We start from the raw sequence: 16101 nt of genomic DNA, 5'->3' as shown, positions 1-16101 counted from the left end.
AATCCGAATCCGGCTGCAGAATTGCTCTATCACGTCGAGATTTCGAGAAATCTTAACCTAAAACAGCCAAATAAGCCATTTTCAGCCATATTTGAAATTCAATTAAAAATTGATAATATTTTTGTCGTCCATCGATGGTATCATTTACTACTATACAGCCCCTTCAAAATCCATTTTGGACCGTCCCAAAGCGTCCAAAATTACGTAAGAAAACATAGTTAATCTCTGCGTAATCACACAAACATTTTGTGTCAAAAATGTTTTTCTTTGTGTGACCACACAGAGATTATCTCGTTGAAAAAAAAACGTACGGCGTTAAAAAAAATATATTTTGAAGATAAATGTTGATACTTTCAGATGGCATAAACGAAAGAAAAAAAAATTTACTTTGCTAGCAAAAAAATCACAAATATGTCAAAAAACGTCAATTTTGACACCTTTAACCTCACTTTTCTTAAAAACCTGACGTGATAGAGCAATTCTGCCGCCGGATTCGGATTCAGCGCGAAAAATTACGTAAGAAAACATAGTTAAATCCCAATCAACTTTCAACATCTCCAATTTTGCAGGCCTGTGTTATTATACTTTATAGGTAAATATAGAAAAGGGGCGCCATCTCCAATGACCTTGACCTTGACATATGTTGTCAAAGTCATGACCTTGAATGACGATCTCCAACAAGTTTTAGATTGTGGTTGCTGTTCATTAAAAAGTTATTAACAGAAAGTTTGAAAAATAACGTCTGTTTTGCACTATATAAAGCACAAATTCTTTCTCTGCTTTAAAATATATTTTACAATTTTCTGCGTGAAGCGAGATGGAGTGGAACAATCGCTAACTTCTATAACTAGCCTGTTGACTCAATGTGATAGAAAGAGATAAACCTGATTTCGAGCTGTCCTCGTTTCAGTTCACATATGCGTATGTATGCGTCCTGTCTGTGAGTATCGCGTGAATTTATGTGAAAACACTAACGTTATTATCCTTGTGATTTATATAAATGTGAGCGTGAGTGAACACAAATATGGCGCTGCCCAACGTCTTCAAACATGGAGGTGAAGTATTTCGGCAATTTATTTATAGAAGTCTACGGGTGGAACTCGCTTCGCGTGGAAAGTCGAACGCCCCTTGACAGAGTGGGGTGGGAGTTTCTTTGCGTGGAAGTCGTACGCCCCTGAAGCAGGAGGGGGAGGTGAAGTGGAAGTCACTTCGCGTGGAAAGTTGTAAAATATATTTTAAAGCAGAGAATTTCTGCTTCATATAGTAGAAAAGAGAACATCATTTTTCAAAATTTTTGTTAATAACTTTTTAACGAACAATGACCGCCATCTAAAACCTGTTGGAGGTCACTCAGGGTCATGACCTCGACAACATGTGTCAAGGTCAAGGTCATTGGAAGTGACGCCTCTTTTCTATATATTTACCACAATATTTTTTTATAGTTACGTACTTATACACCCATGATTGCTTTTTGAGAGCACAAGTATACGCTCCTTTAAATGTTTAGTATACGCTGCTCAGAAATACAAACAATATCGTGAGAAATGAACGAAATAGCCCCGCTCTGATATAGATTATTAAAAAAAAAATTGATGCTGATTTTTTATCATATATTAAAGGAAGATTTAATTTAAAAAATGTTACATGTTTGTGTGTATAATACTAATACTATGCCTATTGATAATATCAAAAGATGAAATTATTAGTTGGCGTTGTCTTGATTAGATAGTACTAACTGAACACGCGTAATATGGCCAAACTAGAACATGATACAGTTGCATGCAATACGGTAGTACATGTAAGCAGGGCTGCGATCGTTTACAACCCTTTGGCATATTCCAGGTTAATGTATTAAATGGCGAATCATATTCAAGTTTGCGAGCAATTACAGTCGAAATCCGTATATGTATTATGAACAACATACAAATTTATCTAATGCAACTCATAATTAATTCATTTGCACATTCAAAGTTCTCGCCTATTACTAGACAGTGAAAATATATGTATTGCGCTGTTTATTCGCATGTAAAGGTAAACTGCGGTAAACCACGAATGATAATAAATTTCAATAAATTATTTCGAAAATTCTTTGTTAAAAATTACTTTTAGTTAGGAATTACTTTTAGCGTAATAGTAAATAAACTATCTTTACGACTTCTCACAGTGTTCTCACAGTTTCATTCACCACTACTATCTTAGATTGTGACGTCAAAAGCGTGAAAATACACAATAAAAATTCTTACAAAATTTATTAATACAAAATTATACATATTTCTATAAAACAATATTTACAATTTGCAGAATTGACTTGTAAAATATACCGAGAATTTTGTTTCGTTATTAATTAACCATATCTAGAAATAAATTATGTACAACCAAAAAACGAAATAAAAGCTGCTGTTTGCAGCTTTAACCAACTGCCAAATAAAATTATATAAAAATAATTTATGATATAATATTACTATTTAATAATATTTTACGTTATTAAATTTATGATATAATAATTTAAAATATGATTTCATTTTTCTCCCCGAAACAAGAAGATAGTTTTTATGATATACGTTATAAGTCTATTGTAAATGTTGTTTTATTGAAAAATATTTCTATTTAATTACAATTTGCAAGAGTGTTTATTGTGTTTTCTCGCTTCTGAGATAGTCGTGCGAGTAAACAGGAGCCCCTTAGCGCTCCCTGATTATTTGTGTACTTTGCAATTTGCAAAATGTAAACTTGATTATATCATGATTTTCTGTCGACCGCGACGTGCAGATATCTATCTGTTGACATTGCACCACCATCGGCGACGGAATCGTATAACAGCTCGTGCACGTCGCGCTAACGTTGAAATGTAACTAATTAACGTCTCTAGAACCATATCGCTCTCGACACGCGTGCGATCTGTAGACGGAGGGTAACGTGAACGTGCAGAGAGTCGGCTGCGGCCGAGGAAACTCAAACTGAAATCGTAATATCGTTGTCCGCGTTGGAAGATCCCAACATGCTAATCTCTGCCATATGTGTGCGCCTTACGCGAGATCATACATCATACGCGTCTAAATGAATACATCATCGTCGATAATGCGCCCTCTCGTTCGCAGGATATTCTTTTAAATATTGATGTCGGCGAGCAATCACGATTGTCCCATTTCCTCGTAAATAAATGTGTAATATTCTAAGCATAAACGACATCCGATGACGATCAACAGTAATCTTGTTATCAACGGAAAGTGAAGCATCATGAAACGAGAGGAGGAGGAAGCGATGGCGGACGCGTAAATAAGTGCCGTGTATGTACAGCGCAGCGGATGTGCATAATACTTACCCGGAAAGAGCATACGATCGTGTAGAGGATGAAGGCTAGTAACGACGGAGGGAGGGGCAGAATGAGGTACGGGGTGGGTTAACAACGTGATCACGGTTCAAGCACTCCCGCAGGATCGCCACATCAGCTGGTCGACCCACCCTTTCTCACTATCCGCCATCCAGCCTCTTCTCCATCCGGTATTTTGCTCCTCCCTATTCCCATCCCTCTCACCACGGGACACTTCTCATCCTCTCCCGCGTCAAGCGCTTTCCGGGACACACACTCTTGTCGTGGTCTGTCAAGATACCTAGCTCCCTCTTCCCTCGCGATCGTTTCCATCAATGCATGCACCACGCGCTTATATGCACGTGCGAACCTGCCATGTGCAGATCGCCGCTCGTCGATTAACAGCCTCGTGCAATACACAAGCGAAACATCTCGCCGTATCGCGGAAACGCTCGTGTTTCGAAAAATGACAGCCCTCTGACCGGTTTCGCGAATCGTGTTTTTCGCGATGTTCCTTTTTTCCCCACATTTCATTTTTTTTTCCTCACTTTACGTCGCGTCGTTTTTTTTTTATTTTTTTTATTTTTTTTCGTGCGAAATATCGCTATTCTTGTCTCGATTTTTTCTACGTGCGATAGCAATAACAGTCACCCCTGATGTTTGGTCAGTTGTTAGCGTTAATCACGCACACATTAATTAACTCTTAAACGCTATACCACAGAAACTACACACATGATATACATATATAGATATAGCATCCTAATTCAATTGCTTGTAACTTTCATTAAAAAATATAATATTATTGTAAAACATTTTTTCAATCAAATCACCAGACATTAAGGGACATAACTGTACCAAGCAAATGTATGTATTTTTATTAATAAAAAATGTTGTAAACAATTAAAGAAGCATTGGAAAAGAGCTGGATATGTTATGCCGAAAAGGCTTTTAAGATATTGGAATACTTGATAAAAGATCGCATTAACGAACTGTATGTGGAGGAGAGGCGGTAGAAAAATTCGCCTCTGCGTATACGATGATAAAGATTCGCAATTTTTCTGACATAAATATCAAACATTAATAAATTGCACGTCTATTGACATGAGCTCTGTCGCCTGTTAAATCTTGTCAACCACGATTTTGTTCTGCATCGATTTTATGAGTATTATTTCTGGAAACCTCGCTAAACGTAAATGTCGATTTTGGCATTATGTATTATGTTTCGCGTCCATCAACGTACTACAATATATTACGAGTATAGTTACCTATTTCTTATATTTCAGTTACCTATAATATTTTTTATACTTGTGCAATGGGCGCACATATGTTTGCTCGGCATTGTGCACGTAAACATAATGAAATAATAATGACTCACGATTTTTAGCATCGTAACCATCATCAGAGCTTGTGTAAGTCATTTAAAATGAAATTTCTCTATCGGTTTACAAACTGGCGGAGTTTACTGGTTTACATTAATTGACCTTATTATTAGCACTGCCGCAGGCATTAAGAACCATTCGCAACGGGCCAACGTTTTCAATCCGAAAGTACGAGCGAAATTTTCTCATGGTACTCCGGAAGTATCCTACACCGACCTCGCAAATGCAATTCATTAGTCTAATGGATTTCGATGCTCGAGACTGTAATCCGTTATTTTTTGCGTGCCGCAGTACGGAAAATTGGATAATTTATGGGTTTGAAGTAATGAAAGGGAATTTAACGTGCGCGGAGGAAAGATCTACGCTCGTGGGGTGATCCGATAACTTAAAAAATCGAGTCAGACTTTGTGTGAAAGTGGAAAAATAGAAGAAGAAAAAAAAAGAGGAAAGAGGAAGAGGTGAACACCGCGGACGGCAGAAACAATTGGGGATGGAATCCGGACTATTCAAGAACAACGCAATTACTCTATCACAATAGACCTGCGGACTACGAGTTCTCTTGGCACGGCATCTTGTAGAATCGAACAAACTCGTGAGATCGATGGAGGGACGTTTCCGATCCTTTTACCTTTCAATTAATCGTTCGAGAATATTGGACCTTTCCGAATGCGCTCTTTCCCATGCGCACTAACATATTACGAATTAATCTTAAATGAAAGGATGATTTTCAAGTTACGTATTGCGTGTAATGAATATTACATAAAAATTCATATCAACGTTTTTAATATTTCTATTTATAACGGTATCTCTCACGTATACATGCATGTATTGGTTTATATTAACCATGTAATTTGGAATTTAATTGCGTTCTCTGGTGACGCTAACGTCGACCGCAATCGCTTTTTACATATTTTACCGCTTTCGTTAATTAAGTCCTGCGCGCGTGCGCACGCGGGCACTGCGAATAAAACGAAATCTGAAATGTAGATTTCGCCCACCCGCTGCTGTTATAACGCGCGCCAAGAGAAATAATTTACTTTTTCAACAGCTTCGCGTATGTCGCGTCCAAGCTAGTTATACTGCCTTTTCACACAGAATTTCACAGCTCGTAAACACGGGAACGGAGCCGGTGCACGTGGCTGTCGGTTAATTTAGGGCAGTGCGACGTTCTCTGAGTGCGTGCGTGCGTGCGTGCGTGCGTGGGATCGACCACGGCCGATCGTGTTTCATGCACACGTTATTTCAACACTTGAATTTTTAGTACCGTTTCTGTGCTGTGTTCACGAAAGTTAAAACTCCCCGGAAACTGTATCTGGAAAACGATCGACGTCGTCAATGTTGCGAACCATCGTGCGGTGTTTTCATTAGAATTAAAATCAGAGAGTTTAACATTTAAAAAAAACGACGAAATAGAGTTTTATGCTCAGCAACTTTTAATTATAAAACTCGACATATTAGTATAATACAATGATTCGTCAATGAAAGATTTTATCGAATCTTCATTTATTGATCAATGATTATATTTAATATTTTATTTGATTTCGATTTGATTATTTAGGTCAAAACGTAGTTTAAATTTTAAACAAAGTAAGATCGATAAAAGGCATAAACTACGAACACAAGATGTTAGCACAGCGATAAACAATATATTTATTAAACTCCAATACATAGACGTTTCGGTCTGAAATCAGACCATCCTCAGTATAAAAAAATTATCAACGCAAGTGAGAATTATAGATAAGTATTAAATTCCGCAAACAAAAATTCAATAAAGTATTCAACGCAAGTGAGAGTTATAGATAAGTATTAAATTCCGCAAACAAAAATTCAATAAAGTATAAACTAAAAAATTCAATAAAGTATAGTCAACGCAAATTACGATGTTCTTGATAAAAAGAATTTTAACAATTGCATCTCCAAGAAATCATAGGCACAGATTCGCAGCAAGTCAAAACCGTAGTCAAAAAAGCGAAAAGTACATCAGCTAGTCGAGGTAAGTATCCGCGGTGTAAATTATTGCGCACAAAATTTCCCGATTCTATTTTAAGTATAAAAAAAACGAAGTTAGAAAACTGAAGAAGAACAAAATTAAATTATAAATTGTAAAATAAATTAAATACCTGTGTTAACAATAGGTTGCGAAGCAGATACAGGAAGTGGAAAAATTCTTTTTATCAAGAACATCGTAATTTGCGTTGACTAGTTTTTATACTTTATTGAATTTTTGTTTGCGGAATTTAATACTTATCTATAACTCTCACTTGCGTTGATAATTTTTTTATACCGAGGATGGTCTGATTTCAGACCGAAACGTCTATGTATTGGTTTAATAAATATATTGTTTATCGGTGTGTGCTAACATCTTGCGTTCGTAGTTTATGCCTTTTATTGATCTTACTTTGTTCGATTTGATTGTTTTAAAAGCAAGCACATGGTTAATTATAATCAAGAATAATATTATGATTCAATAATAGCGCCATAAAAAGACAGAATTAGTAACTTTTTGTCTTCTTTGGGCTGTTCTCCTCTTAATTCAACCGCCAAGCTTTCTTATAAAATAAAATTTGTCAAGTCGATTGTATATAGTTTTGCAATAACGCGAATTAACGTAATCGGATTTAGAATTACGCGCGATAGAGAGAAATCTGACCAACAGGCCGGTATTCTGCGTTGATCGATCCTGCGTGTCCTGCTTAAGTGGAGGATGTCGTTTTGGTGAAACCACACAGAGGGTGATCAAACCCAACAGAGACTAACGGAAGGAAAATCCGCTACAGTACACGGTACGGTACATTATGTATAAGAGCTCGCAATAAGGAAATAAATCGCCTGCCTTCTTCAGCGAAAGGAAAAATAATTCTCTTCTCTTGCTTCTCCACTAACACGTAAATTACGGAAATTATATCAGCGATAAAACTAAAATTACGCTAATATTTAAATGTAGTATCATAACCAGCGGAATTTTCGCGCATCAAATATTTTCTTTCCCAAGTTTTTAATTCTCTCTCATAAAAAGTAGAATTTACGAAAAAAGACTGACGGGGAGCGGAACTGCGCAATAAAATTAATGAGAGAGGGTATGGACGGAAAGGGACAAATTACTTTTCTGGCAGACGTTCCATTTCACGCACAATTTAACCGCGCGATCTCCGTAAAAGGCGTTTGCATGATTGCTTTGCTTGCAATATAGTTGAAAAGAAAACGATCAACAGCCGGGAACGCGGAATCAGGCAAGCGCATCACCCCGCTTTTACCTAATCACTTTTGTGATGGCTCGATTAATCTTTTTGATGAAATCTGAACTGTTGCTCAAAACGAAAATGTTTGAATAAACGTCTTCTTTACGGAAAATCGAGAAGATTGAGCGAGGAAGATTCTTAAGCTCTACAATCATTTTATTTTGAAATCAATTATAATCGCGTAATCGATATACATATGAATTCCAATAAAACGATACAAGGTATTTAAAAAATTATTTAGCGATAATTAAATAAAGATTAAAATTTTACATAAATATTTAAAATATCCCTATTTCTTCCTGTGCAAGGGGTTGAAATGATTGTCACGTGGCTAAGGTGCGAAGGTAAACGAAAAAGTGAGTATAGCGACACAGATTGTCAAATATTTCTAGCGACGCGATAGGATCATTACTTGTAACGATCGCATTTCCCTCCTGCTGTTTATTCAAAGTCGCCTACGAGAGAGTCGTTACTTTAAGTAGATCATTTGAAGGGTAGAACTCAGGTAAATTTAGAGTAAACTTTTAACTTGTGTAAATGATTACAATATTTCACAGATATTTCTTTCTATTGATTTGATGCAAAAGTCCGTAATTAATTTCTCGTTACGCTGTGTATTGACTATTGCATACGCAGACCTGAGGGCAGTGTCCTTTGACGTGCCACTGCAGGCAGCAGGAAGTGCTTTATCAAAGACTTCATAACGTAGTCGATACGATTGTCTACTATATATATATAAAGGAGCTTCTGAATGTCAAAATTGCAAACTATAGATATGGAAGGCAATATCAAAGTGTTGTTTATTCTTGCTCTGAAATCAAACGCGAAGAAGAGCGGCAGAGCGAAAAGATATTAGAAAGAAGGACGTTAGATTTTTCAATTTACCTGACGGTGCATAAGACCAGCACTGGTTTACGATATTATCTTATCTTTGTGGATTGTGCTATTAGTCTGCGTTCCTGGCCGACAGTTTTCACTTTATCCCGACAGTTTTACTCCAGAGTTTATTTCTAGCAGCTAGATGAAAGCGCTCTGCAGTTTTTCCTTTGGTTACACATCGCGTCTCCATCGTGCTGTTGGCACGGCATTTAAATACTTGATTGCGTGCGCTTTTTTCCTAAACCCCTTCCTTTTCATCCTTTCTACTCAGTACTCGCTGTAATCTCTATCTTTATTTTTGGCCATCGCGAGAATCAGAGACAAGACGTGCACAGCGGTATAATGAAAATAAGCTAATTGCGCATGTTAAAAGCTTTTCCGGGTTAACAGTGATGAACTGCGTAACGAGTTTTGTGCCGCAGAGTGCTTGCAAAGTTGGTTGTGCGATAATTTTCAGTTTATTTTCGTAGATGTGTAGCAATTGTTAAATTAACAATTAGAGCAACAGGCTTAATACAACAATATTAAGAAGAAATAATATTGTATTTTTCCACAAATAAAATTTAATTGTATTCATTATTCAAAACATTCATATGCTGTTACACCGTTATAAAGGTGTCGACGAGTGTCTGCGTTCGCTCAGTACGACGTACATATCACCATGTTGCTTTCACCGATAATGCTTTTAGAGTAATTTAGAGTCACGTCCAAAGGGTCGCATGTAGCTTGGTTTCTGGTCCGTTAAAAATTACGAGGAACAGTCGACACAGCGTGTCGACGTTTCAGCAGCATTCCGTGGGGGTTTAACGGCTACCAGCAACGGGGCTCGTTCACGGTTTGCCGCCCCCGACGGCGGTGATGGCTGCGGCGCGGTGAGTCATAGACTGCTCTCGTCATCCCTTTCACTTACTTTTCCAGTCATTCGTGCAGTTACTGGCTGCGAGTGTGATACATGAGTAGTCTCGCTTAAAATTAGATGTAACAATAAGGATACTTAAAGGTACCACAATGGAAAAGTGAAAGTGACATATCTTTGAAACCAAAATGGCATCGAATAGTGCAGATATTACATTTAACGTAATATATCTATACATATTGAGGGAGATGGTTTGAAGGGTCAAAAATCAACGATTTTTTATGAATTTTTTGTAGAAAAATGGTTACAGCTATCAATTTTAGGTTTGGATCTATATTTTATTTGCACTTTATACAATAAGTATGAGTTTTTATTAATTAAAATGTGTTGAAATGACCGAGAGAGGCAGCAATGGCGGCAAATGTGTCCACATGGGGTTTTGTTAAATTGCCAGAACTAGTCGTCTGAAATCAAAAAATCAAATTGATTTATAATTAATAATGTTGAATGTATACGGTAAACCTAACAAAATTATAAAAATCGCGATTAAAAAATTACTCATTTATAAAAAGAAAAAAAAGATCCTTCTTTAACCATTATTTTTTCCATTAAGTTGTCCACAAAAAACTATTATTGTTTTGAAAAATTTATTATTTTTTGGGGTTTATCGTATGGAGAAAATAGTTGTGATAAATGTGTAAGAAACGGCGATCAGCACGTTAAGTCGTTTTCTCTTTACAATGTCAACAAATTTGAAAGAACATGTTTCGAGGAAAATGCGTTTAAAGTTTTGAAGAGTTAGAATACTTATGTTTGTTTAGTACTTGTAATAAATTTTTCTTATTCGGTGATTCCTGGGCATTTTTGCCGACGTTTTCTAACCATGGTTCCAACTTCCTTACACGAAGTTACAAACGAGTATAAGGATTCTAACAGAATGACATAATACGATTCATCCTTTCGTTTGAAGTGTTTGAACAGAAATGTAGAAAAAGACAGAAATACGGCAGATGTTTCTTTGTTCGAATTCGAACAAGTAACTCGATCGCCGCGCGCCGCGGGAGATCGAAACTCAAACGTACCTAATTTTTACCTGTGCACCATTTCAGTAAACCGTGAATAACTCCATTACGTTATTTGTATAAACAGTTTTGGCAATATATTTTCAAGACAATCAACTTTCCAAAAATAAAATAGCAAAAAATTGATTTTTTTTGCCCTTCAAACCCGGCTCCCTTAAATGCAATCCTAATTTCATTCTGTTAGAATCCTTATACTTGTTTGTAACTTTGTGTAAGAAAGTTGGAACTGGTTAGAAAACGTCGGTAAAAATGCCCAGTTGCTGTTAAGAATTGCAAAAACTGCAACGAAAGAGGTTTCCGTTTATTTCGCTTGCCAACAGGCAACAGACGTAAAGAATGGCTTCAATTAATTAGCAAAGAAACATTGTTGGAAAGGGCTGTAATGTATCTGTGAGATATAATTTTTTATCTGTGAGGTTTTATTTTCCCTTATAATATAATACAGTCATATGTAAGTTTTGAATAACCGCGCGTCATGGAGCTAAAATGGCGGTAGTTTGCGGTACTTAGTTATTTAATGACTTTAGCCTCGCTGAGATGCCTGAGATAAACTCCTCTCGGAGTGGGAGATCATTTCCTACATCATGCAGATTACTTTGGACAAGGCAACAGATCCTTGGGGAATCAAAGTCGAGTTGTGAATATTTTAGCTTGATATACTTTAATGTATCGCAGTCATGCACGATCAAGGAATTGTTTTCTCTCGTTACAGGCTTATCATTTGTGTAATTTTATTAATTCTGTAATATATAATTGTGTAATATTATTAATTCGTTTATATTTAGGATAGCGACAAGAAGATAAAGATTCGCTATTTTGTAAATTAATCTTCCGTGATTTTCTGACTTTGATGTAGATTTTACACCAATTGTGTTTTAATGTCGCGATAGCAATATTATCTTTTATTTAGCATCTCATATTGATAATAGATTATTAGGATTAAATACTTGCAGATTTCTCTAAAATCTTTGCTTCTCACATTAACAGTGGTCATACAAGAACCAAAAAAGATTGTTATGAACGAATGACCAATGCAAATCAATGCGAAATCGCTTGATCGGCAAATAATACGAACGTTGTGCAGCTGCGCGAGGGTGATTCGATAAAAATAATGCGCTAACGAAAATGTATTTCGACCGACAGAGATAAAAAAAAAGGGTAGAACGAGGCGTGATTTAAAATTTAAATGTGTTCGTCGAATCCGCGTTCGCGTAAAACAAGTCAATGGTCGTTTATTTCACCGCCGCGCCGCGCGACCGATAAAATTTCACAGTCGGACGAAACGAATCGATACGTTTATATTTACATCGACGAAGTGTTATTAAGGAGTAATTAGATTATAGCTGCATATTGCACATTACACATAACACCATAGCAATATTACCGTTTCAATATTGTAACTCGTGATCAAAATAGTCTCATTGTGAGCGATTTTGTACTCATTCACTGAGGAATAATCATCAACTATAAATAATATGTATCGATACTAAATAAAATAATATGTGCAAGAAAAGTTTATGATTTCGCTAAGAAAGTGCAATCGCATTGATATAATAATATCCTGTAAAAAATAATCGATGTGATTGCATTTTTTTGGTACAATCATAAGCTTTTTTGCACATATTATTTTACCAAGAATATACGATATAAAAGTATAAGAATTTTCTACAGAAAATTCTTTTATTTCATTAAAATGAATTGAAATGAGATCGAAATGCTGACTATTGACACATTTCTAGAAATGATTTGAAAGCGAAGAAGTAACAGTGATAGTAATCATAATAATTGTTGTAACAATCTTAACTCCATTCAACATCATAACAGTCTTAACGCCATTCACGTTCACGCTCGCATGTTCGTCCATGTATTTCCACGCGGTTGCCTGAAACCTACGCGGATACCTAACGGATACCTCTGTTTCAGAAAGGACGTCCGACTTCCGGTACAGTTCCAACGAGCTATGGCCATGGAGGCGGAAGCTACGAGGAAGGCTATATAGGGCCAAAGTGATTACGGCAGAAGGAGAAATGCGAGCTTCCCATTTCCTAAAAGAGGCCAGCGACGTCATTTCCACGAGTCCTGCTGCACTGCAGGTACGCAGCGCACATATCCGCACTGGCATTTTGTCTCTTGCGACCAGATGCCGGTGCTAATTATCTACAATCGTACATTGTTTCCATTTATCTCCATGCTTTGTTTTATTACTATCGAATCTCGTACCTCTTGTAACGCTCAGAAATGTATATTAATTGCTGTACATACATGTATTGAAAATTACTCGTTAAATAAAATCGGCACTGTAACTAAACAGACCCGCAAAAATCCTTTTTTAATTACCGAAAAGAATGTAACAGTGAATATGATATAAAATTGAATGAAATGATAAGCTTAATTACTGCGCACTCTCGTTCCGTAGATTCTTTTCTCAAAAATATTAAACAATTTTTGCTGTGCAAATTTTATGCATAGAACAAAATGAGAGGTTTTATTTGACTATTTATTTTATTTACAGCACGACACGTGACGCGGTTAAACAAGATCCACCTCGTCCGTGGATTGGGTGTTATAATTAGAAGATAATATGTGGAGAAAAAATTCGTCATATTTATACTTTTGCCGGCAGCTGCGATACCCTGAACAACATATGCAGCAAGAGGAATTCAACGGTCATATTTCTCCTGCCGGTTGAATTCTTGAAGCCTTTATTCATCTCGGATTTGTGTGCTCATTAGGAAATTGCACCGATAGAATCCTTGTAAAAGGCGGAAGATAAATATTAAGAATAATCTTTCTCTCTCTCTCTCTCTCTCTCTCTCTCTCTCTTATTAATTTACACGACAGTTATTATTATAACAGAAAAAGAATACAATACTATTACTTTGAAAGCAACGTAAAGCAAATAATCTGAAAAATAGAGGAAAATAAAGAATTATATAGTGACTGTAATTATCTGTTATTTATTATTATTATATTTATGTACAATATTGCATTAACAAAATGTGTAATGGACATCTCATTTATTGTTGATGTGAGAATTACAAATAAATACAATATATATATATATGTGTAATAATAAATAACAGCAAACATGGCGTAAAGCAAGATTGAAAATATTGGATGAATTAATCAGGCGTCTGCTATGCTCTGTTAATACGATCGTTTTTTTTTAATCGAATGATACTGTTTGTATATATAACGATTTACCTGCCACTAAGGCAAATTAATTACTTTCAGTAGGTAGATTCATTGATCCAATTCGTCGGAGATGGTCGCGTTAGATGGAGAGTCGATAAACACGTGCACCGATAAGATCACTTTCAAAGCGCGTCTTCATTTAACTAAAGCCAAACCCTAGCTCGTGCAAATGGTTCCGCATCAGATATCGTATACGTATTTTCCCACATTGGGAAATAGTCCAGCCGGCTGGCTCTGGGCGGCGAGGGAGTTTACGATCGCCGCCATCGTGATTTGCATACGATCCGTCTACTATCGCGTCTCTCTTTTCGCGTCTAGCGTTACTAAATACCGCGTGGAGTTCGCTTAAACTTCCTACATTCGTCGATCACTGTTTTATTATCTTTTGCTTGCTGTCGAACACTCCAGGCAGTCTGCGGTTTTTACGCTCGTCTGCATAAGTTTTTTTAAGACTGTTACCTTTTTTCCGAGGTTTGCTGTATCTCAGATTAAAAGAAACAATTGAACTTTGAGAAAGAGAGAGAGTTTTAAACTAACGAAATCAAATAACAACGTAAAGTTACGTTGTGATATAAATATTAATATTTTATTAAAAGAGTTCTTAATGAACTTGAACCTGATTAAATTTTTAATAGATATAATTTCTAAATAAATTTAGTAACACGTATCATTATGTTTTCAATAATAAAAGGCCAAACTTGAATTTTTAGGATTCATCGATGAAACAGCAAGCTATAATCAAAGTCTTAAAGATAAATTGTCTCCTCTGTCAAAGCCTGGAAACACAATGCATCATCCATGGTACACAGAATACCAAAGGTTGGAACGCTGCAGTTGGTCATAGTTTTATTATCCCATTTCGTTCCGGATATTCGGGGCACAGTGGTTTTTTATTCGCCCGAATGCACAGACTTTTTCAAGATCGTGACACGATTCAGCGGCGTTTATTTGCCGAGGAAAACCGCGTGATGTCAAACCCTCGTCTCTTTTTCGCATTCTCTCATTCTCTCTCTCTCTCTCTCTCTTTTTTTAAGTTACAACAGAACGTATAAATTCGAAGGATATGACGGTGCACAAAATCGACGACATGCAGTAGGAGGAAGCTCTCAGCGAGCGCGGTTTTGTCCGACATGCATTCGATTATGCTCGTAAAGGGGAATGCCATTATTCGCCAAACGCACAAAATTCGATTGCAAGAAGCAGAGCGCTTAAAAGTGGAGAGAAATATTCTTCGTTTTTTTCCCTTTGTACAGATAGCTCTCTCTCTCTCTCTCTCTCTCTCTCTCTCTCTCTCTCTCTCTCTCTCTCTCCTTTAATTCAATAATAATTATCGTAACTAAAATTTTTATTTTTAATTCGTTCTTGTCAATAAAACAGAAAAAGAGGGAAAGAGAAACGTTACATTGTAGTAATTGTTTCGTGAATATTCCAAAACCAGATAAAGATTAATTGCAGCCCATTGGTGCGTGCAATGCAAGCTTCGAACGTGGCCTACTTCATAAATTCCTACGGGACTATAATTTTCGAAATATTTCGATGCGTTTTCATTTAATAGCACAGTGCGCGTTCGAACAGATGTTCTACATACGTAACGATCGCGTGCTCTTTTCCGGATTTGATTCTCCGGATTTGCTCGAGAGATGAACGAGAACGCTGCCGTAGGTATAAGAATCCCTAATCGCGCAACAAAGACGAGAAAGAGGAGCTTCGTGCATTATGCTAACGATAGTCGGTAAAACGAATGGTTCACCTATGTAAAAAGGCAACGATGTCATATATTAAGAAAATTCTTCCTCTTTCTTCCGCCCTTCTCATTCGCGCATATTCATTCGGAGGAGAACGGCGGCGAATTCCACCATCCCGAGTCGCATTCAATGAGAAGACGAGTATTCAACAAACGCGATAATTTTGTTCTTAGTCGACCTGCCTCGTACAACGATGACTTGCTGACCACCTTTTACCCAGCTAGTTTCCAGACCTACGAGAAATACCCGAGGGAATACCAACTAATTAAAAGAACAATGGAACCTGCAAATACTATTGTCGTACGCGCGCTTCTACGCCGAATATACTTATAAAGCGCGCTTTTTGTGTATATCTCGGTTTACTTCTTTTTCTTAAAACAATTGTCACCTCTGGAACCAACAAATCTCATTTCCCA

General features: G+C 36.7%; 1 protein-coding gene across 1 annotated transcript in view; it reads left to right on the top strand.

The window, feature by feature from the left end:
• The window catches only part of LOC108762853 (mechanosensory protein 2), a 41608-nt gene extending 28131 nt beyond the window's left edge, over positions 1-13477 (top strand). The window contains 5 exon segments of the mRNA XM_018510059.1: positions 8600-8838; positions 11292-11382; positions 12669-12741; positions 12743-12870; positions 13369-13477. Of these exon segments, the coding sequence (XP_018365561.1) occupies positions 8600-8838; positions 11292-11382; positions 12669-12741; positions 12743-12870; positions 13369-13477 (640 nt within the window).
• Positions 13478-16101: the final 2624 nt, after the last annotated feature.

Source organism: Trachymyrmex cornetzi, unplaced genomic scaffold, assembly GCF_001594075.2.
Source record: "Trachymyrmex cornetzi isolate Tcor2-1 unplaced genomic scaffold, Tcor1.1 scaffold324, whole genome shotgun sequence".
NCBI classification, from domain to species: Eukaryota; Metazoa; Arthropoda; class Insecta; order Hymenoptera; family Formicidae; genus Trachymyrmex; species Trachymyrmex cornetzi.
This window is presented reverse-complemented; position numbering and strand designations above follow the sequence as displayed.